We start from the raw sequence: 17,611 nt of genomic DNA, 5'->3' as shown, positions 1-17,611 counted from the left end.
ACCACCATAACACTTAATTTTCTACATAGATGGATTTCAATTATGTCAATAACACCTTTTTCTGCTCTGCACCATATTCACATAGCATATAGCACATCGAGGGCTAAGGAACATACTATTCCAGAACAACTTCATCAACTTGATTTATAGGAAGAGGTGAATAGTGAGCCTTTATACTCAAATGACTTGGGGTCAAAGGAAATGGAGGACACAATTCAAACTCCAAGCAGTTTTGCTGGCTCTGAAAGCTGTTTTGATAGGGGGGACTAGTAGTAGCACTCTGGCCAAGGCAAACCTTTTGGTGGGAATCAGGTAGGTGGCAAGGAGCTCTAGTCATTTTCAACATAGAGAAAACTGTGAGTCAAGTCATGGATAATGCTGCTAATAATTGAGAAGAAAATTGAGGTGTTGAAACGGGAATATCATCATGTTAACAGAGCTGATGTCCAAGCAGAAGATATGCCTTTTTTTGTGGTAAGATTGTGAGCATGTAATGTCACAATTGTTGCTGGTGAAGGAGGATCAACAATTCCTGAAAGCTGTGGATGTGGTTGATGTGGTGACATTTCTTATGTGCAGGCATATAGAGAGTGAGAATTCTTTTCCATACTGCTGAAGGACCAATCTGTGTTGAAAAATAAGCCATGTACATTTTGGCATACATGGACTAGAACCTCAATGAGAACATGAAATGGCATCACCTGCTTGTGTGGGGAAAGCAAACTGAACACCTAGATAAGCAAGACTCAAGTTGTCCTTTTCCTTCTGGTAACCAGTCCACACCTGCAAGTAGTGTATCGTCGCTGTCATCAGCATCAGCCACATCATCATCCTTATCCACTTTTTCCAAGCTGTTCCTTCTCTACTCTTTGTGTGCACAAAAAACATGTGAACAGCCATATATTTGTGTGGAAATTGATTTTTCACATTTCCAAGTTTACCACAATCGATGGCAAATGACCTGGATTGCACTACCTCTTCTGAAAGAATCACATTCGCTAAGCCTCAATTGAAGAGATATAGCCACAATTATTTATTGAAAAAAGCTGTGCCTGACACCTTTTATAATTTTTTGATGAAATTAATATTTATTATGCCTGCATCGGTGGATGACTTTCCCTAGAAGCATGCAGAAGCAATTTTTTATTAAATTGTTCATTCATTTTTGGGCCTCTGAATGGAAGAATTACCAGGATAAGCTAAGTTTACAGCTTGGTGAAGCTTACGCAGAGTAGCTAGCATGTCTGACCAGGAGAACCCTCTCCACTATCTGCAGACTCCACACTTTCACATGTGTAGTCACTGTGTAGTGCAGGGTATGGCACAAGGGGCAAAATTTTAGTAAATTATCAAGCAAAAGTTCTTGGAATTCTGCAAGTTAAATATTTTTCTAAAAGAGAACCTGTCAGGTCCAATAATGATATTGACCTCTAAATATGGGGTTAGTCTGCAGGTAATAGCATTATAATGGTGCCCAGGTGCTGTACTGAAAAGTGTGGCACCTGGGAGAAAATTAATTTTATTTCTCCAGGAGCCACTGACTTTCAGTCATGCATGTAAGCTCAGAGAAATTACATTCACTGCTTATAACATTGAGAACGGTGGATGTAAGCATGCCCAGACACTAACTGACAGCCAGCGCAGCAGTACATCTCTGTACAGGTGGCTTTCAATCAGTGCTGGTGCATTCTTACAGCCACTGCTCTCAATGCTGTGAGCGGTGGCTATTGCTCCGGGCATACCTGCATGACTAAAAGCCAGTGGCTCCTGGAGAAATAAAGTTAATTTTCTCCCAGGGTCTACACTTTTAGTACTGTGACCGGGATCCTTTCCTAACACTAATAACCTGCAGATTAACCCTATAGCTGCAGGTTAATAGTATTCTTGTACATGACAGGTTCCCTTCAACAACATTTTAAATTTTTGCTAAAATTGTGAATATTTTTTATGGTTTCACTTACCTGTGTGTGCCAGTACTACATATACAGCAAATGAGGCATTAGCATTGAGTATAGTCATGATGAACTAGATGTTTTACCTGCTGTTGCACATAAACAGAACACAGAAAGCTGCCAATCAGTGATGTGAGTGGTGTTATACAGCATTAGAAAACTGCTAGATCTGCAGTAAATAAAGCAGTGATTTTATCAAAACCACACCAAGCATACCAGTAAGTGACTTATTGCTAGAATCAGGGTCTCTGTCCTTACATCATGCTGCTCTCAGATTATATAGCAAAAACTAGGTGGCAGATTATCTTTAAAGGGGTTAAATATAGTCCTTGGAGCCCTCAAAGTGTTATACAAGTATTTTCTGTGCAACTAGAGGTCTTTTAGTATTGTGGTGAAAGGCAAATTTATTCATTGCAATTAGAGATTTTTGGCAAAATTCATCAAACCTCACAAATTTCAATTTCAAACAGTCTGTTCATCTCTACTACTGACAAATAAAACCTATCCAGAAAATAAAAAGTACTCATACAACTATGAACCAAGCGAAAAAAAAAGTTTTGGCTCCAGGAATACGGCAATAAAGAAGAGAAAATAATATGATTTGCCATAAAGACAAAAGCATGCTGTGATGCCTACGGGTTAAGATAGTCTTGTAAATAGTAATGTTGCTGGTAAAATAATAGGACTGACAAAAATAATTGTAGATGTGCCATCCCATTCTCAATTTTCTTCTGTTCGTGTTCTGGGACAAAATGTATCAGGGAAATGTATTTTAGCCTAAACATTAGCAGACGGAGTGGTACCCGTTTTATTTATATTGTAAGATGTTTGATTTTTATGCATGAAAACACTGTGAAATCCCACACACCAATTACATGAGCGTGATAAACACATTTTTAGTTTAATTTATTAAAACATATTACTCGAGTCTCATATGCTTCCTTTCAAATACAGGCAGTTCTGCACATTTTCTCACGCATCTTTATCAAAACAAGCTCACAAAGACTAATATTTTATACAGATACAATGTCTTGATTAAAGGAAAAAGTCATAACAAAAATCAGAAAAAATAATTTTATTATAAAAGCAAAATATCCAATTTGGAAATAATTCAGTTATTCCTATTTGATATAACTAAATATAAGCCACAGATATATACAATAATTTTTTTTTGCCAAAAGTATTACAGTTTAATTTATAGAGCATTTGATAAAATGTTGGAACTCTGACGAGACATTCACATGACAATATTTTGGATCAGTATTTGCAAGCCAAAACCAGGATTGTGCCCAAAACATCAAATAGATGCAAATCTTCTTATTATTCTTTTTTCTCTGGATAGCTTTTCTTCCTGGATTTGGCTTTTACAAAAAAAAATGCTAAAACACAGGTTTGTTTTTCACTAACTGTTTTCATATATTGGTTAAAAATGGTTTAAAATAGGAAAATAACCAGTTATGCACAGGCAGTTGAAACAAAACCTGACAGGTTTATATTCATATAGAAAATCAAATATTGTTTGAATGCGCTTAGTTTTTATTGGTTCTTTATTAGGGTACCTCAATATATATTACATTTGAAGCAGATTGGGACTTTGTCAAAGATCCAGAAGTCAAACAGAAACTTAGAAAGTAAAGAAAAATCTAACACATGTTCACTTTAACAACACATTGTACCTTATTTTTTTTGATAATCGTAAAGTTATGAGATTGATTTTAGAAATTTGAAGTGAATATTCTATGAGAAAATGATCTAGAGATTGGATCAGTTTTTTATGATGAACGTATTTTTTTGTTATTTTAGGGCAGTTTTTTTTTAAATTGCAATCTGAGTTAAAATAATGGATTAAAATTCTTGCTATTTTTCCATTGGCCACTGGGGATACTGTAGACACGTACTATCTGTTCTTTCATGAAATGCACATTTACATTAGCAGCAATAAACGGACTCATATCCTATCTTTTTTATTAAAACATCTAATGAGTTTGTGCAAAGGTCATTGTGAAGGGAGGGAAAGCAGGATATTTGACATAATCTATTGAGGATGGGGTATGTTGTGTTAACAGCAGTGTATAGAGATGTTACCTGCCATTGTAATCCTGCCTATGATGATAATGAGCATATGGGATGGAAAAAAGCCCTAGTGGTCAGTTGTGCTAGATTTCTCCATTTTAATAGAGATTGTGATATGTAAATAAAATAGTGCCCCAAAAAATATATATTTAGTAGGAAAATCTGATTTAAACAATGTCATTTTCTGATTACACTAAGTTACCTTTAAAAACTTATTCTAAGGAAGTGAAATTGATCATCATGAAAAAAATGGATAATTTTCTATTTTTTTTTGTTATTTGAAGGATTTAGACAATTTTAACACTTAATTTAATGGAATAAAATAATTTCAATGCACATTTTTCAGACATTCAAAAACAGCATAAAACTGAAATTTTATTGTTATATATGTACATTTACCATTTTAACAAACATAGAACAACTAACAGTGTTAAAATATCTGCATTGCTATAGTATACACTTAAAAAATATAAAATGAGAAATAAATATTAGACTGATTACACAGCAGCACCAGTTCAATAAAGCCCCATGACAAAACTCATGGCTTGGAGCCATATGCTTTAAGTAGATTATAGATGTCCTATTGAATCAAACTTCACCCTATCCCCTTAAATGTCTAAGGGAGCTAAGTTAGCTTTGGTATAATCACATAAGGTCTGAGTATTGCAGTCATAATATGCAGACTAAAATGGGCTAATCTGAAATTGTCCTTAGGCCTCATACACATGACAGAGCCACATGAAGGAGGCTATATGGCAGCACACAGTTCACAGTGTCACCATACTACAGAGCTTCCATGTGCTTCTTTATGATACTTGGTCAGGTACCTTCTGTGGGGGATATTCCCTGCTACAAGTATTGCCTTTAGGGAAAAATACCTTCAAAATATTGTATACAAAATAAAAACATCTAATTTTCTTTATCGCATTTTTATGTTATTCAACAGTTAACAGGCTTTATGATGTTTTTAAGTATTTCTAATGTACGCATGATTTTTTATGGAACTTTATTTTGCTAGAGGTTGTACGATACAGAGATTCAAACCCCTTTCCATATTTTTAGTGTAAAAAAAGAAAAGTCAAGAAAAAATCTGGCCTCTTGCAATCAGCACTTATGGGAGCATTGACCATTATACATTGATCAGCTATTAAATTGAAGCTAATGACAAATGAAGTGATTAACATGGATTATCTTGTTACAATGGTATTTGTCAAAGGATAGGATATAATAGGCAGGATGTGGATAGTCAATTAGAAGCTGAGACAAAGAGCATTTATATGGAATTGGTTGACTTTGACATATGTTAAATTGAAATGATCATGTGGATGGGCCAATGAACATGTACTGCTTACTTAGGAAAGATATACTCAAGAATCTCAACGCACTATAGGAAGAAGGCAAGTAAGCATTATGATACTCCGGGCAATGTTCTAATAGGAATCCTTGAGTCCTAATGCAAATGGCCTCTTTCAGAATTATAATACACTCTATAACACTGTGCAAATTGTTCAGGAATAGTAGGAGGAAAAAAAAATTATGAATTTGAGGTGTTGTCTTAGTCTAATAATTGCCTAGATCAAAATTCAAACTAAGGGATCTGTGCGAAGTACTAGAAAAAAAAACATTAAAAAGGCGTTACTTTACAATTTACTTTGTCTCTGTTAAGGATGAGCAAATTGATTCTAAATTAATCAAATTCATTTAAAATTTCCAAAAAATGTTAAATATAATAAATTTGAATTTTTGGAAATTTGTTTTGTGCAATTCCAGCAAAATGGCTTTTGGATTCACATGGGCAGTGAAGCAGTTAAAATGAAATACTCAGCTAGTATAACACTCGTTCTTGTTGATGCAGCTCACCACTGGTCCTCTGATAGCTTCTTTGGCCTCCTCTCCAGCCTCCGTCTCCTTTTACATCTAAGTTGGCCCTTGCAGTGCCAGATAAGCCTCATGTGCCATCTCACATGACTGTGTGGGATGACACATCATGTCAAATGTGTGTTGAGACCAACCTGGCACCAGAAGTGCCAGAGGAGGACCAGCAAGGAACTGCATCGGAAAGAACAGGAGAGGCGCTGGGGGGTTATAACATTTTAACTGTTTTTAACTATTTCCTGATTTATACAATTATTACACTTTAAGGTTCTGAGACCTAAGAGCACAATAAATGTCTTGATTTAATAGCAGTTGAAGCTTATTCAATTAGCATTGGATACATTAGATGAAAATCTAATTTATTGGCTGATGTATAAATTCAAAACACAATTGATTATAGGAAACTTTGTAATTTATCTTACGTGATAAATATGAATCTTTCTCTACCTATATGTTACTACTTCTTCTCCCCCTTGCCCTCTAACGTCCTCAATCACACTGAAAAACAACTTAAATCCATCTTGCTCAAAACAAGACAGATTGCCAGCTCACTTAACTGTCAGGTTACAGCTGTCAATTGAAGTCTAGGGAGACAGGGGTGGAGAAGGGAGGAGAAGGAAGTAGTAGAAAGTGAAACAGGTACATAGGCAACAAGTGTGTTTATTTCACCTCATAAATGGATTAATAGCTGCACTGTTCAGTACTACTGTATAATGTATAAAGACACAGGAGGGCTGGAATGCCTCATGTCTGTACTGTGTGTGGGAGACATCAGAGCAGCCAATATCTACCCTGAAGGGGAAAGAATTTTTAAAAACTACATATAATCTTCAGGTACAGTGTTATTCTTCATGGATATACTCAGCCGGTTTCAAAAATTCACCTGAAAGTGCAGATATGCTTTAAAGGACCTATTACCAATGTCTTGGTGCTAGGTACAATAGGACATCTTCGAAGGTAGAGTAGTGTTCATGCCATTAAGACAGCTGTTTTGGCAGTACAAACAATATTATCTACACAGTATTAGGCAGGTGGTTTCATATAACAGCTGATAGGTGTAAAGGATATGCAAACAAATTAAGCAAAATGTGTCACCTAAAAATGACAAATAAAAATTGAATTCAAGGCTAGGAATGCCCAAGCGACTTGCTGTCCTGCGAAATAAGATCACAATATTGCGCTACTGAAATTGCAACTAATATTAGTGAATTTGATCCTGCTAAAATGCATTTCTGCAGACTGTTATATTGTGGTCATTACAACATGTGGGTCGCAGAGCATCCACATTCACTAGCATTAATTGCCATATAGCAACAAATTATTATCATGTTATGCTGTCCACCATGTAGTCCCCATCTAAGACAAACAGGATACCTATTCTGATGGAAATAATTTCCATAATTTACTGTTAATCTAATAGAGTGTAATTATACGTGATGAAAAATTGTTATATTTCAAATTAAGATTGACAAAGCTTTCTTAAAATTTAATGGAAATGATTACACTCATGTATTGTAGTGCCATTAAAATTTAATAGCAAAAAATAGAACCTAATAACTAAGCATTCCCCAAAATTCTTTCTGACTAAATATTAGATTTATATGCACTCTAGAAAACCACTGCAAATGTCTGTCTTTCTTATAAATAAATAACACAAGGATAAAACACACATAAAATACTTTTGCACTCATTAATAAGTCAATGTGAAAATGCTCCTATTCCATAAAAGGTCTTATTTAAGACATATACAACCAGACGGAAAAAACGCAGTGAAAAAAATATTAATAGAAAATTCCAGTTACGAAAATATCTGTTGCTTTTCAATCTTATGCTTCACTTTTCTTATCAAAACTCATCACAAGAATAGCCTACAATAGAAACCAATGCAAAGGAAATCTCAATCTGTAGGACTGACTTTTAAATTATAACACCTACACAATTGCTTCACAAGTCATCAGAGAAGAACAGCAAACTTGTCCAATTTTTAATGAAATCCAGACTCTGTTTCATCACATTCTATGAAATAACAGTCACCTGTGTGCAGAAATTTATATTAAGATGGTAACTCTGCGTGGGTTTACTGTTTGTAGTCTCATATAGAATTAGATATAGCCTTACCGATTCGTTAAATATGACCTTTATTGAATTTATGTGGGGCAATATTTATGTGGCTATAGACTAAAATAACCTGTTAGGCATTTTCTTCCAAGTAACTCTCAAACAGGTGTAGACCTTCTCGGAAATATAACTGAGCAGAGCTAATGCAGTTCAACACCTCTTGCAAAGCAGTCATAAGGGTTTCATTTGACTTTGTAATCTTGCAATGCTCTTGTGCGTCTTGAAGTATCGAAAACTGAATTGAGGTTTCATTCAATCTGTACAACATGTTTCTAAAGGATGAAAATGGGAAATATAAAAAAAATGTTATTACAATGTTAGTTTCCATGAATTTATAGAAAAATATAATATGAGCCACAGTTAGAAAAGTTGTCATAGACTGATACTACAGATGTAACTGAACACAATTGGCCAGATTTAAACTGGTGTTTTGCACCAACAAAGGCATAAGATGTGCCAGATTTATTGAAGCGTGGACCTTTGAATGAACTTTCACCTATCAGCTAACATCCCCCATAAGAAATATCCATTTCAAAAGATCAGCAAACTGGCACTGCCACAAGTATAAACCACTGGAGCATGCAATGCTGGTTAAAAGAGAAAGCCAGACGAAGTGGTGCTCAGCTGTGCAGCAATACAATCTTCAAAAATTACGAGAAGAGAAGAAAAATAAGTGGCACTTACAACAGGGGCATTATTTTAAGATTTTTTATTCCAAGGTAATTTGGGAATATGGAGTGAAGACACACAGAGTGGGCTACAGCTGTTTGGCGTCTAATTACTCTTCATCTGGCCCACAAGAAGTATACACCAGCCAAGAACCTTGAATCTTTTGTCAACATTTTGACATGCATAAAGTTTTGCTCACTTTTCAAAAACTAGGTGCTGCCAACAGGAGGTGGAGTAAAAATGTAAAAACTTGTAAAATATTGCCAAAAATACGAGTTGATCAAAAAATTTTGCAATTTTTCAAACAGTTTTATACTAAAGTTATGGCAAAACTGTTTTATCAGTTAAGGCCAATGTTTATAAAACATCAATTAGCCTTTTCTATGTTTCATTGGCCACAGGATTAGTAATAGGCTCCCGAATGCTTCCTCTTCACTGAATGACTATATGAGCATCAGAACTCTATAGTATTTTGTTGCAAAAAAATAACTCACTCAGCAGTCATGACAGCTTAGTGGTGTTAAAAAAGAAGAGAGATTGAATGTTTATCCCCATTTAATATGCGCTCCATGGACAATGCTAGCAGGTGTGCATCTTGTGAGATGTGTGCATTTCTTGAATAGCCATTTGAAGGTGAATATAGTTGTGCTCAATGTCAGTGAGTTAAATATGCAGCTTGAAACACCCGGGGAACATTGCAAACCTGGAGAAGCCTTCAGAGCTCATTGATCATGCTTGGGCTGGGGCCAGTGATGTGGACGAGGATGGAGGTGGGGAAGATCATGACGCATAAGTAGGTAACTGGGTAGCAGTTAGGAGCCCAGTCCTGATCTGGCACAACCCAGTAAATATGCCTGTTTGGCTGATATTGGGAATGCAAGCACAGGACAAGGATCACCACAGCAGGATGTTGCTCGTATCAACCAAGAAAATGACTGTTGTAGGAAGTAGGGAAATATGAGTGCAGCAAAGGCCAGAAAGATGTTGGTGGTCTCTAAAATTAGGCAGACAGACAAGGTCATCGGCCATCGAGACCATAAATGCAAAACAGTGTGTTGCCTCGTACTCGGGTTCAGCATATGGCGGATAGGATAAACAGATTGCTGGGTGGGGCTGGGAAATCCAACAATCATGGTACACATTGGTACAATTGAGAAAGGTAGAGGGAGGTGGAAAGTCCTTAAAATGATTACAGGGAACTAGGAGAGAAGTTGAAGGCCAGGACATCCAAGGTAATGTTTTCAGAAATACTGCCAGTGCCGCAAGCGTCACTAAAAATACAGTGGGAGATAAATAAGAGGCTCAGAAATTGGTGCAGGAAGGGTTTGGGTTCATGGAGAACTGTACTGACTTTTCTGTCAGCTACAGGCTCTGCGGTAGGGATGAGGAGGGTGCAGCTGTGCTAGGAGAAAAATGGTCAGATAGATGGTGGAGCTGTTAAACTAGGATCTGGGGGAGGGTAGTTGTGAAAATAAGGGGATAAATAGAGTAGACAAAGAGATTAAGTCTGTAGGGGTCAATGAGGATTTAGGGGGGGCTGGGACATGGAAGGAAAGTAGTGAGGTGAGTAGGAGTCATAATTGTGCTAATAGTATTAAATGTCTGCTGGAAAATGCAAGAAGTCTTGCAAACAAAATTAATGAATAGGAGACTCTTATGTCAGCCACAGATTATGATGAGGTGGGCTTTACGGAAACATGGCTGGACGAAAGCCATGACTGGGTGACAAACGTAGAGGGTTACACTACATTCAGAAAGAACAAGAAAGACAAAAAAGGTGGAGAGGTGCATATTTTCGTTAAATCCAACTTATGACCTGTGCTCAATGACGATATTGGGGGGAGCTGCGACAATGTAGAGTCAGTATGCGCAAATAAACATGGGGATGCAATAATGAAAGCTGCTATTTGGAGTTTGCTATACTCCTCCTAATATAGCTGAACAGGTAAATGATTAAATGCTGCAACAAATTAAAAAGGCAGCAAATAATAATTGGGTGCTTATTATGGGGAATTTTGACTATCCAGACATTTAAGGGGACATAGAATTTTCTGTTTGTGCTAAAATCTGCAAGTTCTTATCCGCAGTTTAAGACAATTACCTCTCTCAGTTGTTTGATGAATCAATATGAGGAAATAATTTGCTCGATTTGGTCCTGTCAAATAGTCCAGATACAACTTCAGATTTACAGGTGTGGGAGCATTTGGGATTCAGCGAGCATAATATGATAAGTTTCAAACAAGGGAATAACAATCATAGTTGCAGAGGTCGAAACCGCGCCAATGTCTGTGAGGGGCCCACCAACACCAGAGCAAACTTCAACTGGATGTGCTTCCTTGGACATACAGTCAACTAAAGTGTAATGCGGCGCAGAGACCTGGCAGGTCTGTGCACTGCAATACACGCTCCACGTCAATCAGAGGACAGAATCTGACGTTAGCATGCACATGGGGATGCATGGCAGTGACTTAATGTGCTCGCATCGCTTCCATGCTGTAGTCAGATGACAGCTTCAGAAGAGAATGCCGTGTGGCAGGGGAGTGGAGGAAAGGTGAGTAGAATCATTTTTTTTCTATGCATTAAAGAACAGAGGCAGAATGGGGGACATATAAACCAGGATGGGGGATATACTGTATATATCAGGATGGGGCGCAGGAAAAAACAAATATATACCAGGATGGGGCACAAGATAGGAGACCTATATATCTGAACGGGGGAAATATATACCAGGATGGGGACAGGAAGGGAAACATATATACCACGATGGAGGACACACATATATATATATATATATATATATACTGCTCAAAAAAATAAAGGGAACACTCAAATAGCACATCCTAGATCTGAATGAATGAAATATTCTCATTGAATACTTTTTTCTGTACAAAGTTGAATGTGCTGATAAAATTAAAGTGGAAAAACACACTACAGTCTTATCCAACTTTGATGTAATGTCCTTAAAACAAGTCAAAATGAGGCTCAGTATTGTGTGTGTCAGACGTTGTTTGTAGTTGATGATGAGGTTTGCGCACATGTCAGAAGGAATTATGGTCCACTCCTCTTTGCAGACGATCTTTAAATCATTAAAATTTTGAGGCTGTCACTTGGCAACTCGGAGCTTCAACTCCCTCCATAAGTTTTCTACGGGATTAAGGTCTGGATACTGGTCTGGAAATATATATATATATATATATATATATATATATTTATATATATACACACATATATATATATATGTATATATATATATGTATATATATATAATATATAAATCTTCATATATAATATATAAACATATATTATATATATATGTACCAGGATGGGGCCAGGATGATGAGGATATATACCAAGATGGGCCCAGGATGGGGGACATATATACCAGGAAGGAGTCCAAGGTGGGAACATTCCTGTGTAATGGGGGAGGAGGTGCAACTTATATGTCTTTGTAGGATTTAGAACACTGCAAGGGCCCATACATCTGACAAACATACGAGGAGGGGGGGTAGGGAGCAGGTCCAAATCTTGCATCAGGGCCCATTGGACTCTATTTACACCACATGTTTCAATGTAATATCCAATAAAACATTTCAAAGTGGAAATGCAAAAATCAGGGATTTCAGGAAAGCTAATTTCAACAAATAAAGGGAAGAGCTTCATGGTGTAGACTGGGACCATATTGTGGTAACTAAGGATACAGAACATAAAAGGGGCATCTTTAAGGATGTACTTCTAGAATCCTGTAGAAAACTTATACCTTCTGTTAATAAAAGGTCCAGGAAAAAAGATAAACCACAATGGATAAATAAGACAGTACAAAATTTAATAAGACAAAAACAAAGGGTATTAAAACTTTTGAAGGCCGAGGATACAGAATTAGCATTCCAGGAGTATAAAGATCTAAATAGGAAATGTAGAAAAGAAATCAAGCTACAAAGTTATCAGGGAGACAAATCAACAATGACATTAAAATAAATCCAATTTTTTTTTATAAATACATCAATGCTAAAAAGAAAAAAAAATGATTGTATCGGCCCCTTAAAAGATGATAATAAAAAGATGATTATAAAGGATAAAGAAAAGGCTGAGATATTAAGCAAGCAGTTTCTTCTGTGTTCACCAATGAACTGACTGTTCTAGGGATCATTCAATAAGGCAAAATCAAAGTTCACCACCTGATATAACTAATTCAACGCAAGAAGTACACCTGCATCTGAGCAACTTAAACATTGACAAATCCCCCGCCCAGTTGACATTCATGCACCGGTATTGAAAGAATTGAGCTCAGTAATTGACAGACCGATGTATCTCATCTTCTTAGACTCTCTTGTAATGGGGTTGGTGTCACAGGATTTGAGTATAGCTGACATGTGACATATTGGGTTTCTATGAGGAGTTAAGTGCACATCTGGATGTTGGCAGTATAGCTTATGTGATTTATCTGGTCTTTGCAAAGGCATTTGATACTATACCACATAACAGCCTTATACTGAAGCTACAGAAGCAAGGACCAGGGGAAATAATATGCAGATGGCAGGGGCGTACATAGAAGTACATAGAAGTCATGGGGCCCCATAGCAGAAGCTCTAATTGGGCCCCCCCCCTAAAAAAATAAATATTTGTCTGTGTCACAGAAGAGCAGCTCTCATAACTTTCCAGCCTTTACATAGTAATTTACCTCCTTCTGAAGTCGTAGATTCATCCTTCATTGCCCCCATAAAGTATGATCCCAACAAAAGTGCCCCCCAAACAGTATGATACCCCTATGGTGCATTCCTCCACATTAGCCTCCACATGCACAGTATAATGACCCTATTGTACCCCACTTCAACTCCCACGGCAAAGTATGGTGACCCTAACACAGTATAATCCCCCAACTGTGAACCCCACAGAGCCCTCCATACACTCTCATGGCCCCCACACAGCCCTCCAAACAGTATAATGGCCCCCACACAGCCCTCCAAACAGTATAATGACCCCACACAAACCTTCACACTGTATAATTGCTTTCATACAGTATAATGGCCCCCCACATAGCCCTCAAAATATTATAATGGCCCCACATAGCCTTCCATGTAGTATAATGCACCACCAATAATCTTCCATATAGTATAATGCGCCCCCATAATCCTCCATATAGTATAATGCTCCCCCCATAAACCTCCATATAGTATAATGCGCCCCCCATAATCCTCCATATAGTATAATGAACTTCCCATGGTCCTCCATAGAATATAATGCACTCCCCATAGTCCTCCATACAGTATATTACACACCCCATAGGGTAAAATGCAGCCCCCATATAGTATAATGCACCCCACAGTCCTGCAGTATTATGGGCACCACGTACTTACTGATTTTAAAATACAATATATTTTAAATAAGCCGACCCGAATATAAGCAGAGGCCCCTAATTTTACCACATAAAAATGGGAAAACCTATTGACTTGAGTATAAGCCTAGGGTGGGAAATGCAGCAGCTACTGGTAAATTTCCCCATCCTCGTATGTGTGGCCCCCTCAATCCCACAATCCCTGGTATGTGTGGCCTCCTCAATCCCCCAATCCCTGGTATGTGTGGCCCCCTCAATCCCACAATCTCTGGCATGTGTAGCCTCCTCAATCCCCCAATCCTGGTATGTGTGGCCTCCTCAATCCCCCAATCCTGGTAAGTGTGGCCTCCTCAATCCCCAAATCCTGGTTTGTGTGACCTCCTCAATCCCCAAATCCTGGTAAGTGTGGCCTCCTCAATCCCCAAATCCTGGTAAGTGTGGCCTCCTCAATCCCCAAATCCTGGTAAGTGTGGCCTCCTCAATCCCCAAATCCTGGTATGTGAGGCCTCCTCAATCCCCAAATCCTGGTATGTGAGGCCTCCTCAACCCCTCAATCCTGGTATGTGTGGCCTCCTCAATCCCCAAATCCTGGTAAGCGTGGCCTCCTCAATCCCCAAATACTGGTAAGCGTGGCCTCCTCAATCCCCAAATCCTGGTATGTGAGGCCTCCTCAACCCCCCAATCCTGGTATGTGTGGCCTCCTCAATCCCCCATTCCTGGTATGTGTGGCCACCTCAATCCCCCATTCCTGGTATGTGAGGCCTCCTCAATCCCCCATTCCTGGTATGTGTGGTCTCCTCAATCCTCCATTCCTGGTATGTGTGGCCTCCTCAATCCCCCATTCCTGGTATGTATGGCTTCCACAATCCCCCATTCCTGGTATGTGTGGCCTCCTCAATCCCCCATTCCAGGTATGTGTGGCCTCCTCAATCCCCAAATCCTGGTATGTGAGGCCTCCTCAATCCCCAAATCCTGGTATGTGAGGCCTCCTCAACCCCTCAATCCTGGTATGTGTGGCCTCCTCAATCCCCAAATCCTGGTAAGCGTGGCCTCCTCAATCCCCAAATCCTGGTATGTGAGGCCTCCTCAACGCCCCAATCCTGGTATGTGTGGCCTCCTCAATCCCCCATTCCTGGTATGTGTGGCCACCTCAATCCCCCATTCCTGGTATGTGAGGCCTCCTCAATCCCCCATTCCTGGTATGTGTGGTCTCCTCAATCCTCCATTCCTGGTATGTGTGGCCTCCTCAATCCCCCATTCCTGGTATGTATGGCTTCCACAATCCCCCATTCCTGGTATGTGTGGCCTCCTCAATCCCCCATTCCAGGTATGTGAGGCCTCCTCAATCCCCAAATCCTGGTTTGTGTGGCCTCCTCAATCCCCAAATCCTGGTATGTGTGGCCTCCTCAATCCCCAAATCTTGGTAAGTGTGGCCTCCTCAATCCCCAAATCCTGGTTAGTGTGGCCTCCTCAATCCCCAAATCCTGGTTAGTGTGGCCTCCTCAATCCCCAAATCCTGGTAAGTGTGGCCTCCTCAATCCCCAAATCATGGTATGTGAAGCCTCCTCAACCCCTCAATCCTGGTATGTGTGGCCTCCTCAATCCCCCATTCCTGGTATGTGTGGCCTCCTCAATCCCCCATTCCTGGTATGTGTGGCATCCTCAATCCCCCATTCCTGGTATGTGTGGCTTCCTCAATCCCCCATCCCTGGTATGTGTGGCCTCCTCAATCCCCCATTTCTGGTATGTGTGGCCTCCTCAATCCCCCATTCCTGGTATGTGAGGCCTCCTCAATCCCCCATTCCTCGTATGTGTGGCCTCCTCAATCCCCCATTCCTGGTATGTGTGGCCTCCTCAATCCCCCATTCCTGGTATGTGTGGCCTCCTCAATCCCCCATCCCTGGTATGTGTGGCCTCCTCAATCCCCCATCCCTGGTATGTGTGGCCTCCTCAATACCCCATTCCTGGAATGTGAGGCCTCCTCAATCCCCAAATCCTGGTATGTGTGGCCTCCTCAATCCCCCATTCCTGGTATGTGTGGCCTCCTCAATCCCCCAATCCTGGCATGTGTGGCCTCCTCAATCCCCCAATCCTGACATGTGTGGCCTCCTCAATCCCCCAATCCTGGCATGTGTGGCCTCCTCAATTCCCCAATCCTGGCATGTGTGGCCCCCTCATCTCCCAATCCCTGCACACTAAACAATAAACACTTATACTCACCTTCCTTCCTCACCTCTGCTCCAGCGCTGAGTCCTGTCTGCAGCAGCTCATGTTGGCAGCTGAGCAGCGCGCGCTCTCAGAAGCCGAGGTGAGCTGCTGCCGGCATATTCACTCCTCTTGCGTGAATATGCATTCTCTTTAGCGGCGGCCACTGACAGCAGGAGCCGGGGCTCAGCGCTCCTTCGTGGCCGCTACTAAAGAGAATGAATATTCCGTCTTCTCCACGCCCATGGGAGTGGAGAAGAGGGAATATTCATGTCCCTTTAGCAGCGGGCACACGTGATAGCTGCAGCTGCGGCTACTGTGTGTGCTCCGCTCCACCAATGCCGCAACCCGCTCCTCTGCCACCGCAACCTCCTACTCACCTATGCTCCTCGTTCCCACGCTGCTTGGGGCCCTCCCGGCTCACGGGCCCCCTCCGGCCACGTGCCCCATAGCAGTGGCGTGGTCTGCCGCCATTGGCAGTATGCCACTGGCAGATGGATAAAGTATTGGCAAAAAGACAGGAAACAAAGTCATCGTAAATGATACATTCTATAAATTGGATATAGTCAGCAGTGGGGATTGCAGGGATCTGTGCTCGGAACAATTCTTTTTAATCTCTTTATTAAGGACCTTGTGGATGGCAATGAGAGTAAAGTGTCAGTTTTTTGCTGATGACACCAAATTATGTAGGATATTAAAAATTGACCTTGACAGTACAATATTAAAAAATGATCTGAATAAGATGTCTGAATGGGCAGACCCTTGACAAATGAGATTTAATGTTGATAAATGTAGAGTAATGCATATAGGACAGCGTAATCTCATTGCTGCATATATATTAAATTGAAGTATATTCGAGACTACAGAAGAGAAGCACTTGGGTATTCTGGTTACAAGTAAGTACTCAATGTCAAGCAGCAGCTGCAAAAGCAAACAATATTTTAGGGTGTATAAAAAGAGATAAAAACCTGTAATCCCAATGTATCATTACCCCTGTATAAATCACTTGTGAGGCCACATCGAGAATATGGGATCCAGTTTTGGGCTCCACGTTTTAAAAAGGATTTTCAGAAGTTAGAGTCAGTTCAAACATGGGAAACTAGATTATAACAAGGGATGGAAGGCATCTCATATGATGAGAGATTGTAAAAGTTAAGCTTGTTTAGCTTAGAAAAAAGACGACACAGGGGAGATTTCATTTATATGTATAAATACATGTGTGGTCAATACAAAGGACTGGCACATGACTTATACTTTCCAAAAACCATAATAAGAACCAGGGGGCACTCATTACGGGTGGAAGAAAGTTGATTCCGGCAGCTTATTAGGAAAGGGTTCTTTACATTTAGAGCAGTCAGACAGTGCAATGACCTACCATAAGAGGTAG

At 39.7% G+C, this 17,611-nt stretch overlaps 1 protein-coding gene across 5 annotated transcripts in view; it reads right to left on the bottom strand.

Moving 5' to 3' along the window:
* Window positions 1-3,083: 3,083 nt before the first annotated feature.
* Window positions 3,084-17,611, bottom strand: part of NAALADL2 (N-acetylated alpha-linked acidic dipeptidase like 2) — a 1,725,756-nt gene continuing 1,711,228 nt past the window's right edge. For 3 of the 5 annotated variants that reach the window (XM_073674926.1, XM_073674923.1, XM_073674924.1), the window contains one exon: window positions 3,084-8,290. In XM_073674926.1, coding sequence (XP_073531027.1) covers window positions 8,092-8,290 — 199 coding nt within the window. In that variant the 3' untranslated portion in view covers window positions 3,084-8,091. The remainder of the gene's footprint in view (window positions 8,291-17,611) is intronic. The other 2 variants (XM_073674925.1, XM_073674927.1) reach the window with 2 other exon arrangements.

This window comes from Phyllobates terribilis, unplaced genomic scaffold, assembly GCF_046119375.1.
Source record: "Phyllobates terribilis strain yellow unplaced genomic scaffold, ASM4611937v1 Scaffold_3__8_contigs__length_932513732, whole genome shotgun sequence".
In the NCBI taxonomy this organism is placed as follows: Eukaryota; Metazoa; Chordata; class Amphibia; order Anura; family Dendrobatidae; genus Phyllobates; species Phyllobates terribilis.
This window is presented reverse-complemented; position numbering and strand designations above follow the sequence as displayed.